Source organism: Phyllobates terribilis, unplaced genomic scaffold, assembly GCF_046119375.1.
Source record: "Phyllobates terribilis strain yellow unplaced genomic scaffold, ASM4611937v1 Scaffold_1__5_contigs__length_1240528914, whole genome shotgun sequence".
Classification (NCBI taxonomy): Eukaryota; Metazoa; Chordata; class Amphibia; order Anura; family Dendrobatidae; genus Phyllobates; species Phyllobates terribilis.
In genome coordinates, this window is record NW_027362761.1 from 450,563,220 (window position 1) to 450,583,905 (window position 20,686).

Here is a 20,686-nt window from a genome sequence, read left to right on the forward strand (position 1 = left end):
CTGAACAACGGGAAGCTGCACTGGCGCTGGTAGGGATTCTTCTCCTGTACCCCTGGCAGAAGCGGCAGCCCCCTGACTGGTTGCCTGTGGGACCGACTCACTCTCCCTGGTAGGCTGGGTCCCGGGGCCCAGTAGGGGTAGGAAAGAGCCCCCTTACCTGACCAATGGCCCTTGGGTCCTCAGCATCCGATCATTCCTCGGGGTGGTACTCCTCCACCTCGACAATCCGGGACACTGAGATAACATACCAGCCCCGAGGTCCCCACATCTTCAGAAATTGTACCCGATCTCCTAGCCAGAGATTCCGGGTTTGTCCCACTGACCAGTCCCTTTCTACGGCACGAAGGCTGACAAAAATGTCAAGGCAGTTCCCGGGCTCTTCGATGAACCCGAATCCCCTCTCCAGGTCAAAATTCACGGCGGTGCCATACTTCAGTTGTTCCTCCAGGGACGCTCCTCCCAGGCCTTCCCACCACTCCTTAGCACACGCCTCCACCCGTTTCTTCTCCCGATGAATCTCATTTTTCCACGCTGCCAGGAGTTCTTGAAAATCCCGCTCTCTCTCTTCTGGGGACACTGGGATGACCAAAAGATTCTTCGGGAGCTCTTCAGCCAAGCCAGGCTGAGTATCTCCTGCGGCAAGTGGAGCAGGGGGTTGAGCAGATGTGGTAGGAGAGGTCGGAGGCCTAGACTGGCTGACCTCTGCAGCGGGTGGAATAAAGAGTAGGGCAGGTGCTGTGGGGAGAGTCAACAGCAGGGCAGACCACGATTTCCTTCTTCCAAAACCCAGAGGAAGCAGGTATGGGTTCAGCGGTACCTCAGTCTTCATGCATGTAAACACCAGACCTGCGGGTCTCCCCGAGTTTAATATCAGGATCAGCAATGGGGGAAACGTTGGGGCAAGTGATCCACCCCAAGGGATGCTGGACGCCGTCATCTTACTTCCGGTTCTGCCGTGCATGCTGGTCCTGGCCGGAAGTCCCGTCACTGTCGCGAGAACGGAGGCTGGGACGGACGTCGAGTCCACAGTGGTGGATTCCGATATGGCAGACAGGATCACGGTCGGAGTACCTGTAGACGCCATATTCTTTTCCGGTGAGTGCAGCGCTGGGCGGGATGACGCTGTGACCTGCAGTGCGGCAACGGCCAGGGCTCCGGACATCTGCTACCCGCCCGGGGGTGATGGTGAGGTAGGCGCAGGGTCCGGCACCATACCTTGGGGTCCCGCCTCCGGGCTGGGGAGACTGCTGGATCCCGGTGAGGCCGGGCGGCCGCATCCGGACCTGGCTGGAGACATCCCTGCACGTTACTGCCGCAGGTGAGAGAGAGCAGGGTTGCATCCTCTGCTGTCTCTCCTCCTGTTACCGGTCTCCCAGACAATTCACATGCTGCTTGATCCACCATGTCACTGGATGCTGAGTCACACAGCGTTCTTCTTGCCAGATGGGCTGCAGCTCCGTCTTACTCCCCTTCTGGGGCAGTACCTCACTGGCCAATGGTCCAACATCTTAGTAGGTGGGGTGTCTTTCTTCTGAGGGCAGCCTTCCCCAGTTTGTTCCACTGCTGGGGGCTTGGCCCTATTTGGTGCTCTTTTCTCATAAACTCCTACAGGATGGGACATCCTTCTTCTTCCCCACTGTGCTGTCAGCCGCCATTTTAGCAAAGACAGCCGCCATTTTAAGTGGACAACATGTGCCCAATCTTGCATTTTGCAGATGTCTGTTCTTCTGTACTTTATCTCCTTATTTCTTCCTAGCCACCACTGGCTGTCTTCCCTTTTTACTGGTATAGCAGGGTGAATTGAGGTGCTGTGCTTCTGTGTTTTTCCAGACACTTTTCCTCTTCTCCTTCTACACGCTAATTCCTGCTCAGGATTCCGCGTACGGGCCACCAATATTACATGCACACCGCCTAACTTCAGATAGGGGCGAGACTGGTTACATAAATTCTTTGGAATCCTGGGGGAACCGTTACTCAGGGTGACCATAGGCTGCAGCTTCTCTCAGGCACACGATGGATCCACTTGCTTGCACAAACACATATGACAAGAGTCCTTCTGAACGATTTAACAGTAACGTTTAATGACACATGGTCAGTGCAACTTAAATGTCCTTTGAGCAACAGGCTCCAGTAACAACATTACAGTTCCTTTAGCAGCACAGTAGCACACAGTCTTTTCAGTAGTGCAGTACATTACACAGTCCATCCATTAGCACAGAGCTCCTACCAGCACTACCCGGTCCACAGCGTCCCTGGCTTTACTTTAGTGCAGTGAAATACGGGGGAGGGTTGAACAGCAGGATAAGCACAGTCCTCAGAGGTGGTGTTTGATCCCTGCGCTTGCTCTGCAGCAGATAACTCCTTGCTTCACTACTTTCTTCTGTAGATACCACGAACAACCAAGCGGCAGTTGCTTTGGGACAGTGTTCCAGGACCCTATTCAGCCTGGTGAAGAGGTTGCATCTTTCAAGCTTGCTCCCCAACTCAGAACTGACACTTCTCAGTCTCTCTGAGGCAGGCTTGGCCACTCCCCCCTAGCTGCACACTGTTAATTCCCCTGGTTGCTGGATGCTTCTCAAGCACAACACTACTGTATGTGTGGTATCTACCTGTCACATTTGTAATATATCTTATGAAGTATATATGCTTCTTTCTCCACCTACTAGCCACTTCTCTCCCACCCTTGCGCCCCGCCTCCTGAACTTATTATTTAGGCCACAGCCCTACTATCAGTATTTGGTCAGTATTCGGTCAGTATTTTTTCTCAGGAGTGCGAGACAAAACCTGGTGAGGAACAATCAGAGAAAAGGTGTAATAGAAACAAGTCACCAATTCTGCATTTATCGCCCACTCCTGGTTTTGGCTCCCACTACTGAGAAAAAATACCAACCAAATACTGATAGTGGGGCCGTGGCTGACATCGGCGGGTATCGCACTGCACTCCGGTGATACCCGAGTGCAGTGCGATGTTTCACCGAATACAGCATGCAATCGCAGCATGCTGCGATTTTTTTCCAGCCCGATCGCAATCCGATCAGCGCTGGAAAAAAAACGCAACTGAGCACACACTCATAGGATTAAATTGGTCCGAATGCAATCCGATTTTCTATCGGATTGCATTAGTCTAATTTAATTGCAAGTGAGAGCGAGCCCTTACACTGAAAAACATCTCAAATCTGCCTTGCTCATGATAACATGGTCAGCCAAGTAACTGCAGGATCCATTTACAGCTGCCTTTTGATGAGGAGCAGAGTGAGAGAGAGGAAGGGAGACAGGATAACAGTTTTCTAGTAAGTGTTTTATCTCAGTATTTTGTGTAATGTTTATGCTGCTGCTTCTTCAAAAATCGCTCTTATTTGTGTGTGCTGTGTATGGGAGACATCATAGTAGCTAATCGCTACTGACTAGCTCAGAGACAACTAAAAATCAGAGTTAGGGGCTGCACAGGGGACAACTAACGAGAAATTCAGGTTACAGGTCATACAATGACCAGAAGTAGTGTTATTCCTCATGTGTACATATGACAGTTTAATCTGAAACTACAGGTTCTCTTTAAACAGTAAAAAGATCTGTAGAAACATCTGCTTTTTTTAATGTATTAATTAGGCCCAATACATGTAGAATTGAAAATCTATAAAATTACATCCAATAATGTAAGGTGTCGTATCCCAATCCATAGTGAATATGATTAGTGATGATTATTATGGTGAATGATATTCTGAAGTAGTGCACTTATCAAATTGTATTTATGATCGTGACAGAGAAAAACACATTCTTCTAAATGTAACCAATAATCCATATTCCATCTCACCACAGGACTGCACTCTTATTGCCATAAAGTTATAGAATGGTTCACGGTTTGTATTAATCATCTGTTCCTTGCTATAAAGAAAAATATATCTTTTCCGGTTTCCAGTTTCAGCCTTTTTCAGGCTCAGTGTTCTCATTTCAGCAAAAGCTGTTTTTTCAAGGTTCTCTTAAAGGGGTTGTCCAGGCAGAAAGGATAGGTCATCAATGTGAGCTCATTGGGGTCCGACACCCTGCAATCCCACCGATCAGCTGATCACAGCTCCAATGGCCGCCGGATGCAAACATGTTGATCTGAGCTGCTCAGCACAGTGCCATTCACCGTGTAGCAGCCACTGCCAGGTACTGCAGAGCATCTCCTATGCTTTTAAACAACTTTTCTGGTGTACACTCATTAGGTTTATGATCTCTTTATAATCATAATAATGTATGAAGTTTGTTTTCTGACATCTGGTGATTGATCAAGTTGCAGAAATTTTGAAAAAAATAGCGCAAATTGCACCAAATTTATTGAAATTGTGTACAAGGCATGATACCGTACATATGGCACATCTTGCTAAGAGTGTTAGACATTTTTCTCTTCTTTATTCCATCTCTTGTCTTGTTTTCTATTTTACGACGCTTTATTTGTGCTACAAAATATTGTTCATTAAATATTGTTATTTTAAGACTCTTATGAGCCTTAACTCTATATAGATACTGAATGTCTCACACTGTGTATATATTGCTTATGAGGCACCTTGCAATTTTATTCTAGAGCATTTTGCCTATTAAAGTAAATCTCCATCTTAATGTATGCACAAGTACATTTGGAGACAAGTGCAAGTGGTGAACCGTAATTACTCTAATTTTTATATTCTACACTATGTCTTTTATAGCAAATAATCATCCCAACTTTTTATCCATGATGACTGATAAAATAGAATAGAACATGTAGTCAAGGTTCCTTTACTGGTAAGATATTTAGGCTACATGTTTTATTTAATTCTTTTACTCACTTATATAGCACCATTAATTCCACAGCGCTTTACAGACATTATAATCACTGTCCCCATTGGGTCTCACAATCTAAATTCCCTATCATATGTCTTTGGAGTATGAGAGGAAACCGGAGAACCCGGAGGAAACCCACGCAAAGAGGGGGAGAACATACAAACAGATGTTGCAGATGTTGTCCTTGGAGGCATTTGAACCCAGGAACACAGTGCAGGAGAACAACAATGCTAATCACTGAGCCACCATGCTGCCCATCCTGGAATTATACTGTAGTTCATTGGACTATCAATGGTACCTGATTAAAGGAAACCTGACATGTAGATGAACTACTGTATTTTTCAGACTATAAGACGCACCGGACCATAAGACGCACCCCAAATTTTGGGGTGGAAAATAGGAAAAAAAATATTTTTTATAAGATGGCGGTCCATCTTATAGTCTGAATAGGTATCTTACCTGGGGGGTGTTGGAGCGAGGGTCACAGGAGGCAGGGTCCTTTAGGAAGTTAGGAAGTCGGCGGAAGTGGGGCCTGGACCTGTGGTGGGGCCTGGGCCTGTGGTGGGGCCTGGGCCTGTGGAGGGCCTGGGGCATGTGGCCTGTGGTGAGACCTGTGGCCTGTGATGGGGCCTGGGCCTGTGCTGGGGCCTGGGCCTGTGCCTGTGGTGCCTTGGCCACGGCCATCTTCATGAAGCTGTGATCCACAGAAAAATGGCCACCCGAGCTCCCAGACGGCGCATGCGCCGGCTCGGGCGGCCATTTTCCTGTAGATCACTGTGCACCCACCACCGCTCTGCCTCGCCGCCGCAGCGCTGCACATCCACTCTGCCTAGCTGCCGCACAGCCGCTCAGCCTCGCCGCCGCACCCACAGCCGCTCTGCTGCATCAGCCCTGCCGCCGCACCCACCACAGCATGTATGTGGTAAGGTTCGGACCATAAGACGCACCCCCCATTTTCCTTCTAAATTTGGGGGGAAAAAAGTGTGTCTTATGGTCCGAAAAATACGGTAATTCGGAATTGAAACAAGTAGCTTTAACCCCTTCACGACAGATGACGTATATTTACGTCATCAGCCGTATCCCTACCTTTGATGCGGGCTCACACGCTGAGCCTGCATCTTTCCCCACACTTGATTGCTAATTTAATCAGCCATCAAGTGCCTCTAACAGCCACTGGTGCATCCGAGATCCACTCGCTGCTTTTAACTAGTTAAATGCCGCTGTCAATCACAGCCGAGAGTCTGCTGGAGAACCCCCGTGCCTGTCATCACGATCTTCCTGTGAATGCTGGTTCATGGCCGGTGTTCACAGAAGTTTGTGATTTTTGTATAGCACAGGCGATCGGACAATCGCAGCTTCAAGTCTCCTAAGGGGATTATTAAATACAGTAAAAAGTAAAAAAATGTAAAAAAACCCACAAAAGTTCAAATCCATCCCCTTTTGCCCCATTAAAAATAAAAAAATAGCAGCTGACCATGACATACTGTGCAAGTGCGGCATAGTGACGTCAGCGCAAACCAGGAACAGAATTCAAATAGCATGGGCGGCGCCAACTCTGGCTAAATGCAATGAATCACACCCCTATGACTAAACAAGCAGGTATGATATAAGTATATAAAGTGTTTTCTACACATGATATTAGCGCCGATTTTGATGAAAAAAGTGTGTTAGTGATGCACATTGCATCACTAACAATGCAATGGGGGGCAGTTTAGATACTACAAAAGACATGACAGGTTCCCTTTAAGACTTCTGGAGAATCTAAACCTTTACAGACTGACGGGTCGTTTAAATACTTTTTTACGCAAGCAATCAAAGAAAACGATAAGCACTAAGCGATTTGTAATAAATCACTCAGGGCACATAGACTGCCATGGTTCTCGGCAGTGTGAGTCCTGCACCACCAAGAAAGATGATTTTTACGCTTCGCAACAGATCATTTCATTGGATGAACAAGCGGTTTGCTCGTTCTTCGGGTGATCGAGTGAAAAGAGAAGTAGCAATAATATGGGTAATGTGAGATAGCACATACTGTAGGTAGAGATAGTGGCCATGACCAGCTGCAGATCTGTTGTTTGTGTCTGTAGCATGGCAGGATAGTGAATTAAAAAGGGGATAGCTGCAGTGCAAACAGTACAAATGGCAGAACTTTGAAAGTGAAGGCTGCACAGTAGTACAAAGGTTTCAATGGAGATACACATTACATTTGACCTTTTTCTGGCCTTGTCATGTTCATGTAATTTTCCATCCTTTTCATATGCCACATATTTTTTCTAAAGCAAGGCCAGCTTCTGTCTTTTACTTTAAAAATGTTTTTTTTTCAAATTATACACAGAATATGCTCTTTTAGTTGCTTACAGAAAAAGAAAGAAATAGTGTTTACTGTACTATTATTACAACACAAGAATTTCTATTTAACGTTCATTTCTCTTTGTGTGAAATAATTTGTGAGATTTATAATCAGTTTTGGCAATTGCATTGTTGCCATTTTTTAGCCACCTGTCTATTGCCAGTTCATAGTCCTTGGGTCTCAAGCTCCAGTCCACATGCCACCGCAGGTTAGAAATGATATTTGTGTAATTCCTTTCCACACTTTCCTTCCAGCTGGAAAATGATTTCTTATTGTATTGGTGCACCGCAGCAGAGACTTCCTTATAGTCTAAAATGGAGCGAAGTTTCTTCTCCATAGAACAGACAATCTGTGGAAACTGTGCCGCAACATTGTTCAGCTCTTCTGGGTCCTTTAACAAATCTGAAAATACATTGGAATAAGGGAGGTTTATAAAAATAATTACTTTCAACAATCTTTGCATAAGTCAATAGAATAGGCGAATATAAAAATCTTTGTAGTATATCTTATCAGAGCATTCTGCTTCTTTTGCTTATATGATACTTTTTCCTTTCCCCTGCCTCCTGAGCTCATCATTCACTCTGAAAAAAACAGCCCCACTCAAAACAGATTGCCAAGACAGTGAGTTGTCAGGTCAACACAGAAATATGGTGCAGAGCTTTCTAACAAGTCTTTTACCTCACCCCATAGCTGGATTCACATCTACACTGCTCAGTACTTGTGTATAATGTCCTCCATTCTCATGCTGCTTTTCTCTATGTGCTAAAAATGTAATAAAGAGCATAGATCCATTTATTTTTGTATGGGAGAGATCTTAGCAGCCAGTCTCTTCCCAATGGTCCAAAAATGAATTGCAAATTAAAAAATAAAGCCTGCAGAGAGAAAGCTAATGAAAAAGCAGGACACAAGTCATATAATGGCAAAAATATATTATTATTTGTCACATGGATGCACAGGACAATGTATGCTGAAAAGATACCTAAAAGTAGATTTACCCAACCTTTGCTAAAATAGATGTGACTTTTCCAAGAAATGGGTATGGCCTATTATACTACTCTGCACCAAAATTTTTCCACAATCGACCCATTGAGGTCGCGGCCACTTTCCGTTTTTTGTTTTCACTTTCATCCAACAACCATAACTTTTTTAATTTTCAGTTCATATAACCACATGAGGACTTGTTTTTTTTGTGGGACAAGTTGTATTTTTGAATGACACCATTCATTTTATCATGTGATGCACTGGAAAGCAAGCCCGCATCAAAGGCAGGGAGACAACATATGATGTAAATGTACATCCTATGTCGTGAGGGGGTTAAGCCAACTAGTAGATGATGTAAACTTATACTAGATAGTCTAAGAATGTACCAAATTTATAATTCAGCATGAGCCTGCATGATAAATATGCCACATGTTAAAGGGGTTTTACGATTTTGGTAAACTCTTCTTTCCTGCCTGCAGTTTTTTTTCATCTCTGTTGCAGTTTACAGTGTCTGTTGTTGTCTGCAGCACTGACATCACATCGATAGCACTGCAGCTACTAACTAAGATCAGCATCTGTGCCCGAGTTGATGGCACGAGCAGTTCAAAGCCATTAAGCTAACTGAATGACTGCAGCCAGAGAACAGGGCATTTCTGAAACCGAAAAACCCCTTTTAGAATGCCAGGTCTAAGGTTCCACTGTCTACAAATTAGACAGTTTTAGTAAATCTGTCAAAGTATTTTTCAAATAAAACGTTACATTAATTACGATACATAAAATATCATTGATGTCATCACTTGATCCAAATGCCATAAACTACAGTGGCGGAAATAAGTATTTGATCCCTTGCTGTTTTTGTAAGTTTGCCCACTGCCAAAGACATGAACAGTCTATAATTTTAAGGGTAGGTTAATTTTAACATTGAGAGATAGAATATCCCCCAAAAAATCATGAAAATCACGTTGTATAAATTACATAAATTTTTTTGTATTTTGCAGTGAGAAATAAGTATTTGATCCCCTACAAACCATTATGAGTTCTGGCTCCTACAGACCAGTTAGACGCTCCTAATCAACTCGTTACCTGCATTAAAGACAGCTGTCTTACATAGTCACCTGTATAAAAGACTCCTGTCCACAGACTCAATTAATAAGTCAGACTCTAACCTCTACAACATGGGCAAGACCAAAGAGCTTCCTAAGGATGTCAGGTTCACGATCATAGACCTGCACAAAGTTGGAATGGGCTACAAAGCCATAATTAAGACGCTGGGTGAGGAGGAGACAACTGTTGGTGCAATAGTAAGAAAATGGAAGAAATACAAAATGATTGTCAATCGACATTCATCTGGAGCACCATGCAAAATCTCACCTCGTGGAGTATCCTTGATCCTGAGGAAGGTGAGAGATCAGCCTAAAACTACATGGGGAGAAATTGTTAATGATCTCCAAGCAGCAGGGACCACAGTCACCAAGAAAACCATTGGTAACACATTACGCCTTAAAGGTTTAAAATCCTGCAGTACCCACAAGGTCCCCCTGCTCAAGAAGGCACATGTGCAGGTCTGTCTGAAGTTTGCCAATGAACACCTGGATGATTCTGTGAGTTATTGGGAGAATTTTCTGTGGTCAGATGAGCTCTTTGGCATTAACTCAACTCACCATGTCCCAATCTTCCAGCAAGACAATGACCCAAAACATACAGCCAATGCAACAAAGGAGTGGCTCAAAAAGAAGCACAGTAAGGTCATGGAGTGGTCTAGCCAGTCACCATACCTTAGTCCCATAGAAAACTTATGGAGGGAGTTGAAGCTCCGAGTTGCCAAGCGACAGCTTCAAAATGTTAATGATTTAGAGATGATCTGCAAAGAGGAGTGGACCAAAATTCCTCCCGAAATGTGCGCAAACCTCATTAACGACTACAAAAACGTCTGACTGCTGTGCTTGCCAATAAGGGTTTTGCCACAAAGTATTAAGTGTTGTTTGCCAGAGGGATCAAATACTTATTTCTCACTGCAAAATGCAAAAAAAATGATCTAATTTATACAATGTGATTTTCTTGATTTTTTTGGGGATAGTCTCTCCCTCAATGTTAAAATTAACCTACCCTTAAAATTATAGACTGTTCATGTATTTGTCAGTGGGCAAACTTACAAAAACAGCAAAGGATCAAATACTTATTTCCCCCAATGTATATGTGAAGAATATTGGAGATATAATTCCATGTCTATCATTTGTGTTCTATTTGGCATGGAATTATAAAGGCCCCTTCAGTGTGCAATTGTAATAGAACAGCTAGCTGCAGCAGCAGTGTCAAAAAGACTGAGTGACAGATATCACACCTTGAGCCAGCTCAGCTCAGAAATAAGGGCTTGCTTGCCATGTGGATACAATGCGGTCTGAGTCAGCTATGATTTCATAAGGAGTTATGGAGATACTATACTTCCTAGCCGTACATCGTGTATATATCCGAGATCCCCAGACTGGACCACACACCGTCCAGTGTGCCGATCCGTTCTGGCCTCACAGATGGGGAGATATGTAGAATAGCTAGTAGGAAACAGATAGTACAACTGTTTTTAGTCCCACGCATAGCAGGGGCCAGCTGGATCCGATGACACCAGAACATCCTCCCTAGGACCGTCCATTAAGGAGTTATACCCATTTGAAGTTTTGGAGTTATTATCTGCCAGGGGCCCGGGGAGGGGACTCAGGTTCAGCCCAGAGGCCAGGAGGGGAGTTACCCAAAGGAGATATAAGCTAGAGTAAGGCCATGTAGCGCGCTCTCTGATGCATGCAGTCCACTTCAAATAGGAGGGCTCACGTCGAGTAACATGCTGTGAAGGACCTAGGGACCCGCTGGAAGCTCAGGCACCCTCATGGTCAGATGTCACACTGGTTATTGACATGATTCATCTGCTTAGATGTTATGTCCTACCACTAGTGATGAGCGAGTATGTTTTGTTAACCCTTTCGCCGAGTATACTCGGGCGAGCACTGAGTAGTTACCGCTGCTCGGTGATATGTTTGAATCACTCCCGTGTGCATGATTTGCGACTGTTTGACAGCTTTAATACATGTGAGGAATGTCTATTTCTTACACATTCCTCACATGTATTAAAGCTGTCAAACCGTTGTAAATCATGCACACAGGAGTGATTCAAACATAACACCGAGCAGCTGTAAATACTCGGTGCTCGCCCGAGCATACTCGGCGAAAGGGTTAACAAAACATACTCGCTCATCACTACCTACCACTATTGTATTTTCAGATCTGACCATTATATATATATAACCCTTGTATATATAATGTATTGTCTTTGTCTAGTGTGCCCTTAAGGCGATTAAATATATAATTTAACCTTGGGCTGCTGTTTTATCTCAATCCACTAATCCACACGTCTGTTTCTTGGTTTAATTTCCCAAGCTACCGAGGCTGGTTTCTGGCCCGTGTCTGTGTAAAACTGTACCAATCTGACCTTACGTGTCCCTGAGGGGTGCAGAATGTCACGTTGGTGCAAAGTGCGGATCCGTATCACGTGATCCATCTGAAGAAATAGTGACGTCAGGCAGGGTGGTGAGGTGCGGATTCGTCACACTATATGTAAACTATATGTGCGTTGTATTTTGGAGCATTTAAATAACATATTAAGCTCAGCACAAGAAACATTTCAGGCACCGCTAGTAAGTTTGGAGGGACGTTTTATTATAGTACACAACTGTTTACAATGAGTATTAGGACTGATGCCATTACAGGGACCGTGGACTGTTTATTTGGTATGGATTTGTATTTACAATCTGGGTTATATCCTGTGATTTTACATTAGTACCTTACACTTAATATGCATCGTTTGATGCTTGTTTACCGGCCTCTTTACATAGATTGACGAAGAATGATGGGTACAGAACGATCACTAGTAGATCAATAAGTCTCCAAAAAGTATCATGTTATCAGCAGCATATCTGCAGTTTACACCAGACGATGTGCCGCTGAGAACAATGATTTTTGCTCCACCATAAACAATCTAATCACCTGATGAATGAGAAGCATTTTGCTCACTCATTGGGCGATTGCCAATATGTTTACACCCATAAACTCTTGTCTGTGTAGCCAAAATGTATAAATGGATGGTAATATGCACACACAGTATGTGACACAAACACCGTATGTTACACACACACATATGTATACACACACACACACTCACGTAGCACACACGTATACACCGAGCACATACATATACATGTATACAGAGCACATACTGTAGGAATTCACGCTCTCAAGTAGGTAATACGTAGCATTCACACAGACACTGGATTCGTGTATCAAAACAATGTGACATTTGTTTTTCATTGGTTGCACAGTACCTAAACAACACAAACACTGGCTAATCATACACGGCTGAGCTAGTCTCAATCCGGTCAAACAAAACAGCTATCATCCATAGCAACCACTGATACTTGCAGTTTGGTGCACACAGCCTGTGCAGTCTCTTCTAAGATAGAGGGATTCTGCCTCTTTAGCATCAAAACAAATCCACTCTGGTCAGCTTTCTCCAGCTGACTAAGGGGAACCACTAGCCTGATTATATACAGAGCCAGCCAGGTGCAAATAATCAGAGCCTGTATAGCTAAGATTTAATCCTAGCCTACCTGGCTCTGCTACAATACATAGACATATATGTATACACGAAGCACATACACACATTTATACACAGAGGACATATATACAGACACATGCATGCACAGAGTCCATACAGACATGTGTACACATAAAATCTTCATAGACACATGCATACAAAAAGCACATACTTACAGACACATATATACCTACCAGGAGCCTATACATTCTGATGTCTTCACTAATATATACAACCAAAAACTGAAATATTCCGATGCCTTCACTAATTTATACCATCCAAGAGCCCATACATTCTGATGTCATCATAATATATACCTACCCGGAGCACATAGATTTTGATGTCCTCACTAATATATACTTACCAGGAACCTATACATTCTGATGTCTTCATTAATATATACCACCAGGTGAACCATGCATTCTGATGTCTTCACTAATATACAGTGGTGGCCAAAAGTATTGGCACCCCTGCAATTCTGTCAGATAATACTCAGTTTCTTCCTGAAAATGATTGCAATCACAAATTCTTTGGTATTATTCTCTTCATTTAATTTGCTTGCAAGGAAAAAACACAAAAGAGAATGAAGCAAAAATCAAATCATTGATCATTTCACACAAAACTCTAAAAAAGGGCAGGACAAAAGTATTGGCACCCTCAGCCTAATACTTGGTTGCACAACCTTTAGCCAAAATAACTGCGAACAACCGCTTCCGGTAACCATCAATGAGTTTCTTACAATGCTCTGCTGGAATTGTAGACAATTCTTTGGCAAACTGCTCCAGGTTCCTGATATTTGAAGGGTGCCTTCTCCAAACTGCCATTTTGAGATCTCTCCACAGGTGTTCTATGGGATTTAGGTCTGGACTCATTGCTGGCCACCTTAGAAGTCTCCAGTGCTTTCTCTAAAACCATTTTATAGTGCTTTTGGAAGTGTGTTTTGGGTCATTGTCCTGCTGGAAAACCCATGACCTCTGAGAGAGACCCAGCTTTCTCACAATGGGCCCTACATTATGCTGCAAAATTTGTTGGTAGTCTTCAGACTTCATAATGGCATGCACACGGTCAAGCAGTCCAGTGCCAGAGGCAACAAAGCAACCCCAAAACATCAGGGAACTTCCGCCATATTTGACTGTAGGGACCGTGTTCTTTTCTTTGAATGCCTCTTTTTTTTTCCTGTACACTCTATGTTGATGCTTTTTCCCAAAAAGTTCTACTTTGTCTCATCTGACCAGAGAACATTCTTCCAAAACGTTTTAGGCTTTCTCAGGTAAGTTTTGGCAAACTCCTGCCTGGCTTTTTTATGTCTCGGGGTAAGAAGTGGGGTCTTCCTGGGTATCCAACCATACAGTCCCTTTTCATTCAGACGTCGATGGATAGTACGGGTTGACACTGTTGTACCCTCGGACTGCAGGGCAGCTTGAACTTGTTTGGATGCTAGTCGAGGTTCTTTATCCACCATCCGCACAATCTTGCGTTGAAATCTCTCGTCAATTTTTATTTTCCGTCCACATCTAGGGAGGTTAGCCACAGTGCCATGGGCTTTAAACGTCTTGATGACACTGCGCACGGAAGACACAGGAACATTCAGGTCTTTGGAGATGGACTTGTAGCCTTGAGATTGCTCATGCTTCCTCACAATTTGGTTTCTCAAGTCCTCAGACAGTTCTTTGGTCTTCTTTCTTTTCTCCATGCTCAATGTGGTACACACAGGGACACAGGACAGAGGTTGAGTCAACTTTAATCCATGTTAACTGGCTGCAAGTGTGATTTAGTTATTGCCAACACCTGTTAGGTGCCACAGGTAAGTTACAGGTGCTGTTAATTACACGAATTAGAGAAGCATCACATGATTTTTCAAAGAGTGCCAATACTTTTGTCCACCCCCTTTTTTAGGTTTGGTGTGGAATTATATCCAATTTGGCTTTAGGACAATTCTTTTTGTGTTTTTTTCATTGAAGACAAATTAAATGAAGATAATAATACCAAAGAATTTGTGATTGCAATCATTTTCAGGAAGAAACTGAGTATTATCTGACAGAATTGCAGGGGTGCCAATACTTTTGGCCAGCACTGTATACCATTAAGGGCCCATACAGTCTGATGTCTGACTCCTCACTAATATATACCATCAGGAGCCCATACATTCTGATGGTTCACTAATATATACCACCAGGAGCTCATACATTCTGATGTGGTCATGGCGAAGGGGGTCTTGCTGAACCCACCACACTGTTACCTTTTTGTCACGAACAGCCCTCTGCTACCCCCTATAATCCAAATAATTACACAATTGACTGATTAATGGAGGAGGCCGCAGGATGTTTCCACTAGTAGGCTGGTTATTGGAGAACGTAAGCGTATGGTATATACACCTTCAATTCCAATGCATGGAATATATGCATATACCCAGGTCACAGGTCCACAATAACAAAACGAACTACCCGCTGCCACCACCAATCATTTACAGATTGATTGGACGCCTGGGTTCTGGTAGCGTATAGCTTTCAGGGGTGCAGTTTACAGATAAAAAATTTTTATTAAATCCAAAAAGATAGGCAGTGCTTACAAAAAATACACAAAAGATTTTACAAAGGGGACAAAACAATAAAACATATAGAATTACATAAAATAAAAGGATAAACAAAAGAAAATAACTAAACCTGACGTCACTGCAATGGCTTCAGAGCTTAGCAGATGGAATCAATCCGATTGAAAAACATGGATCAAGCTTACACGGCAGTGTATCTTCCGGCATTGAACACAGATCAGAATTTGCCTTGTTTTTTTATCAGCGCCTAAGTTACAAACCTCATACCTTCCCTTGATGACCTCACGTGGGGGCTGGTCATGGGATGTGGCTTCAGTTTCAGAAAATTATGAGATTCCCAACATTCATGATATCTTCCCTCCTGATGATCACAGACATTCGATATCGACGCCATATTTTTTATCGTGATTTTACCTTTTCATAGATAGGAAACATGGCATGGCTGTTGTCAGCTATCTTCACACTATTGATTTGGGGCTGATTGGCAAGTCTCACAGTTATGAAAAAATATGCAGATTATTCCCCTATTTGTCCTGAAGTTGAAAATGTACAGTACAGACCAAAAGTTTGGACACACCTTCTCATTTAAAGATTTTTCTGTATTTGACTAAGAAAATTGTACATTCACACTGAAGGCATCAAAACTATGAATTAACACATGTGGAATTATATACTTAACAAAAAAGTGTGAAACAACTGAAAATATGTCTTATATTTTAGGTTCTTCAAAGTAGCCACCTTTTGCTTTGATGACTGCTTTGCACACTCTTGGCATTCTCTTGATGAGCTTCAAGAGGTAGTCACCGGAAATGGTCTTCCAACAATCTTGAAGGAGTTCCCAGAGATGCTTAGCACTTGTTGGCCCTTTTGCCTTCACTCTGCGGTCCAGTTCACCCCAAACCATCTCGATTGGGTTCAGGTCTGGTGACTGTGGAGGCCAGATCATCTGGCGTAGCACCCCATCACTCTCCCTCTTGGTCAAATAGCCCTGGAGGTGTGTTTGGGGTCATTGTTCTATCGAAAAATAAATGATGGTCCAACTAAACGCAAACCGGATGGAATAGCATGCCGCTGCAAGATGCTGTAGTAGCCATGCTGGTTCAGTATGCCTTCAATTTTGAATAAATCCCCAACAGTGTCACCAGCAAAGCACCCCCACACCATCACACCTCCACCTCCATGCTTCACGGTGGGAACCAGGCATGTAGAGTCCATCCGTTCACCTTTTCTGCGTTGCACAAAGACACGGTGGTTGGAACCAAAGATCTCAAATTTGGACTCATCAGACCAAAGCACAGATTTCCACTGGTCTAATGTCCATTCCTTGTGTTCTTTAGCCCAAACAAGTCTCTTCTGCTTGTTGCCTGTCCTTAGCAGTGGTTTCCTAGCAGCTATTTTACCACGAAGGCCTGCTGCACAAAGTCTCCTCTTAATAGTTGTTGTAGAGATGTATCTGCTGCTAGAACTCTGTGTGGCAATGACCTGGTCTCTAATCTGAGCTGCTGTTAACCTGCGATTTCCGAGGCTGGTGACTCGGATAAACTTATCCTCAGAAGCAGAGGTGACTCTTGGTCTTCCTTTCCTGGGGCGGTCCTCATGTGAGCCAGTTTCTTTGTAGCGCTTGATGGTTTTTGCAACTGCACTTGGGGACACTTTCAAAGTTTGCCCAATTTTTCGGACTGACTGACCTTCATTTCTTAAAGTAATGATGGCCACTCGTTTTTCTTTACTTAGAATTTGTATTATGGCAAGAAAAAAGCAGCTAACAGTCTATTCAGTAGGAATATCAGCTGTGTATCCACCTGACTTCTGCACAACACAACTGATGGTCCCAACCCCTTTTATAAGGCAAGAAATCCCACTTATTAAACCTGACAGGGCACACCTGTGAAGTGAAAACCATTTCCGGTGACTACCTCTTGAAGCTCATCAAGAGAATGCCAAGAGTGTGCAAAGCAGTCATCAAAGCAAAAGGTGGCTACTTTGAAGAACCTAGAATATAAGACATATTTTCAGTTGTTTCACACTTTTTTGTTAAGTATATAATTCCACATGTGTTAATTCATAGTTTTGATCCCTTCAGTGTGAACGTACAATTTTCATAGTCATCAAAATATAGAAAAATCTTTAAATGAGAAGGTGTGTCCAAACTTTGGTCTGTACTGTATGTCCCATCAATATCTGAGAAATACAAATCCCAATATTCATAACTTTCCAGTGGTGCCCAAATGTCTAGTTGCAGATATCCAGTTTCCTCTGAAGAGAACAAGGGTTACCTCTAAAGGTGTTAGATTTCCTGAGTGGCACTTCAGGGGTCCTTTGCTTCAAAGGAAGTTTAAAACTGGAGCTTCATGCAGTTTAATTAGGATTACTCACTACACCATATGTTAACTGTGTAATTCTACTTCAAGGAGTGTAAGTTGTTGTCCTTCTGGAGATTATGTGTGTGGGGGGGGTGCCTTTCTGGAGATGTGTTATTGATTTTAATTTTTCTCTATGACATATACCACCAGGATCCCATACAATACTATTGTCACGCCAGGTGAGAGTGCAACACAGAGAGTAACGCCAGGTGTGAGTACAACACATAGGGGAAAGGGGTAGGGAGCCCAGACACTAGGGAAAGGGGGGAGTGGTGACCTCCTAATCTGGACTAGCATCACCCTGACTCCCCTAAATGTCCCTATACAGCCTCCCCAGCTGTCGCCAATCACGTGCCTTGCCCTGCTGTCCCTGGCGAAAGGCTACAACTAGGGGTGGAAGGAGATGAGCACTAGTTAATCTCCACTAGCAACTAAAGACAATAGGGAAAGACAAAACAAGGGAATAACGGCTTAGCTTCAGATGAACTTTCACAGAGCACACGGCCTCAAGACTCCAGAGAGGACATGGTGCAGCTACAGCCAAGATCCAGGAAGGAATGAGTATAACCGGCGATGCCCACCTGGAGAGACCAGGTATATATACACCCAGGCCAGAGGGAGGTAGTCTCCTATCTAGGAAGCTGTCTGCAATGTCAAACGCAGAGATCTCCTACAATCCACTGCAGGGCGACTGTCTGTCACCTCAGACACACCCATGACAGTACCCCCCCTTTACGAGTGGCCTCCGGACACTCAGTACTGGGTTTCTCAGGAAAAGAGCGAACCAATCTGGGAGCGTTCACCTCTGACGCTGAAACCCACATCCTCCCCTCTGGACCATAGCCTTTCCAGTGCACCAAGTATTGTAGAGAATGACGTTGGAGACGAGAATCTACAATCCTCGAAATCCTGAACTCCAGGTTGCCATCAACCATTACTGGGGGCGGTGGTAGAGATGAGGGCTCAAGAGGTTCTTCGTACCTTTTGAGTAAGGACCTGTGGAACACATTATGGACCTTAAGAGCCCGAGGAAGTTCAAGACGAAATGCAGCTGGGCTAATGACGGCGGTTATTTTGTAGGGACCAATGAACCTAGGTCCTAGCTTCCAAGAAGGAACTTTCAATCTTATATTCTTGGTAGACAACCACACAAAGTCATTCACATTCAGGTCCAGACCTGGCAAGCATTTTCTGTCAGCTATACGTTTATACCTGTCACCCATGGTCTTTAAATTACACAGAACACCCTGCCATACCAAGGAGAGCGACTAAGCAAATTGTTCCTCCTCAGGAACTCCTGAAGCTCCACCCCCACTGAAGGTAGCAAACTGTGGTTGATAATCATATGCACCGAAGAACGGTGACCTGTCAGTGGATTCTTGATGATGATTATTGATGGCAAATTCTGTCAGTGGTAAGTAGGATGCCCAATCCTCCTGATTTTCGGAGACAAACACCTGAGGTATGTCTCCATGTTCTGATTGACCGGCTCAGTCTGACCATACAACTGAGGGTGGAAGGCAGAGGAAAAGGACAGCTGCACCCCCAGGCGAGAACAGAATGCCTTCCAGAATTTGGAAACAAACTGGGTCCCCCGATCAGACACATCGGAGAGAACCCCATGAAGCTTCACAATCTCATTTATGAACACCTGGGCAAGTGTCTTAGCATTGGAAAGTTCAGCGACAAAGTGAACCATTTTACTGAACCTATCTACTACCACCAAAACCACCGTTTTGCCTGCAGAAACCGGTAGGTCAGTAATGAAATCCATGGACAAGTGTGTCCATGGCCTGCTAGGGATGGGTAGCGGAAGAAGAGTACCAGACGGACGGGTATGCAAAACCTTAGAACGCGTTCAAATACTACAAGCAGCTACGTGTTTAATCACATCCCGATGCAACCCCGGCCACCAAAAACGATGAAAGCTGAGGTCCACGGTTGCCTTACATCCTAATAATAGGATGGACAGCCCCCTCCAACCAGTGTCGCCATTCCTCGAACGCCAATTTGATCGTCAAAAGTTCGCTATTACCCATGTCAAAATTTCTCTCAGCTGAAGACAATTTTTTAGAAAAGAATGGATGCCATTTATCAGAGGACGAACCCTGAGACAACACAGCCCCAACTCCGACATCCGAAGCATCGACCTCCACAATAAAGGGATGAGAAACATCGGGTTTAGTGATGAGCGAGCATACTTGCAAATACTCGGTACTCGCAAGAGCATCTCAGTACTCAAGATGCTCGGAGCTCGCCGAGTACTTGCTAGATGCTCGGGCGGATGCTCGGGTCCCCTCCCTGCATGTTTGGCGCTCTTTAGAGTGCCAATCAACATGCAGGGATTGCCTGCCACTCACTGTATTGCCGCAGCCATGTTGGTTGTGGCATTACAGTGATTAGCTGGCCGCACAGCGTCATCAGCTCTATATCAGACCTGGCGCTGTGCTCGTCAGTCTACTCCACAATCAGGCAGTGTAGAGAGAGGTGCTGCTGAGCTAGGAAGAGATTTGGTTGTGTATTAGGTAGTGTAGGGAGAAAACAAGTACATTATACATATCCATCTCAACAAACAGTCCTTCTGAGGACTAATCCATCTGCAGAGATATCAGGCAGGCAGTGTATATAGCAGACAGTATATAGCACAAGAGGCTCAATTCCGGTTCTGCCTTCTGCTGCTGTTAGACATTTCTAGACAAAGGCCCAGGTCTCAGGGGCCAGGAATAATTTTTTTTTTGGATCTTAATCCTCATTATTTGCTTAAAAATCAATCCAGAGAACACAGTTTTTCTGCGCCATTTGCTTGTTGGCACTGCAGAATACAGCCAGGTCCATTGCATATTACAGCACTAAAAATCCAGCTATTTAATACTGTGGATCATCCGTCACACGGATCACATATAATTGCGCTGAAAATACGGCCATTTTTGGCCTCCATTCAAATTTTTTTTTAGTGTGTCAGCAAAGTTTTTGGCACCGGTTTTCTGTTCAAAATAGATACC

The 20,686-nt window shown here is 43.9% G+C and overlaps 1 protein-coding gene across 1 annotated transcript in view; it reads right to left on the minus strand.

The window, feature by feature from the left end:
- Positions 1–3,219: 3,219 nt before the first annotated feature.
- The window catches only part of ARSK (arylsulfatase family member K), a 215,035-nt gene continuing 197,568 nt past the window's right edge, over positions 3,220–20,686 (minus strand). Inside the window, exon 8 of the mRNA XM_073678306.1 lies at positions 3,220–7,552. Coding sequence (XP_073534407.1) covers positions 7,215–7,552 — 338 coding nt within the window. The 3' untranslated portion in view covers positions 3,220–7,214. The remainder of the gene's footprint in view (positions 7,553–20,686) is intronic.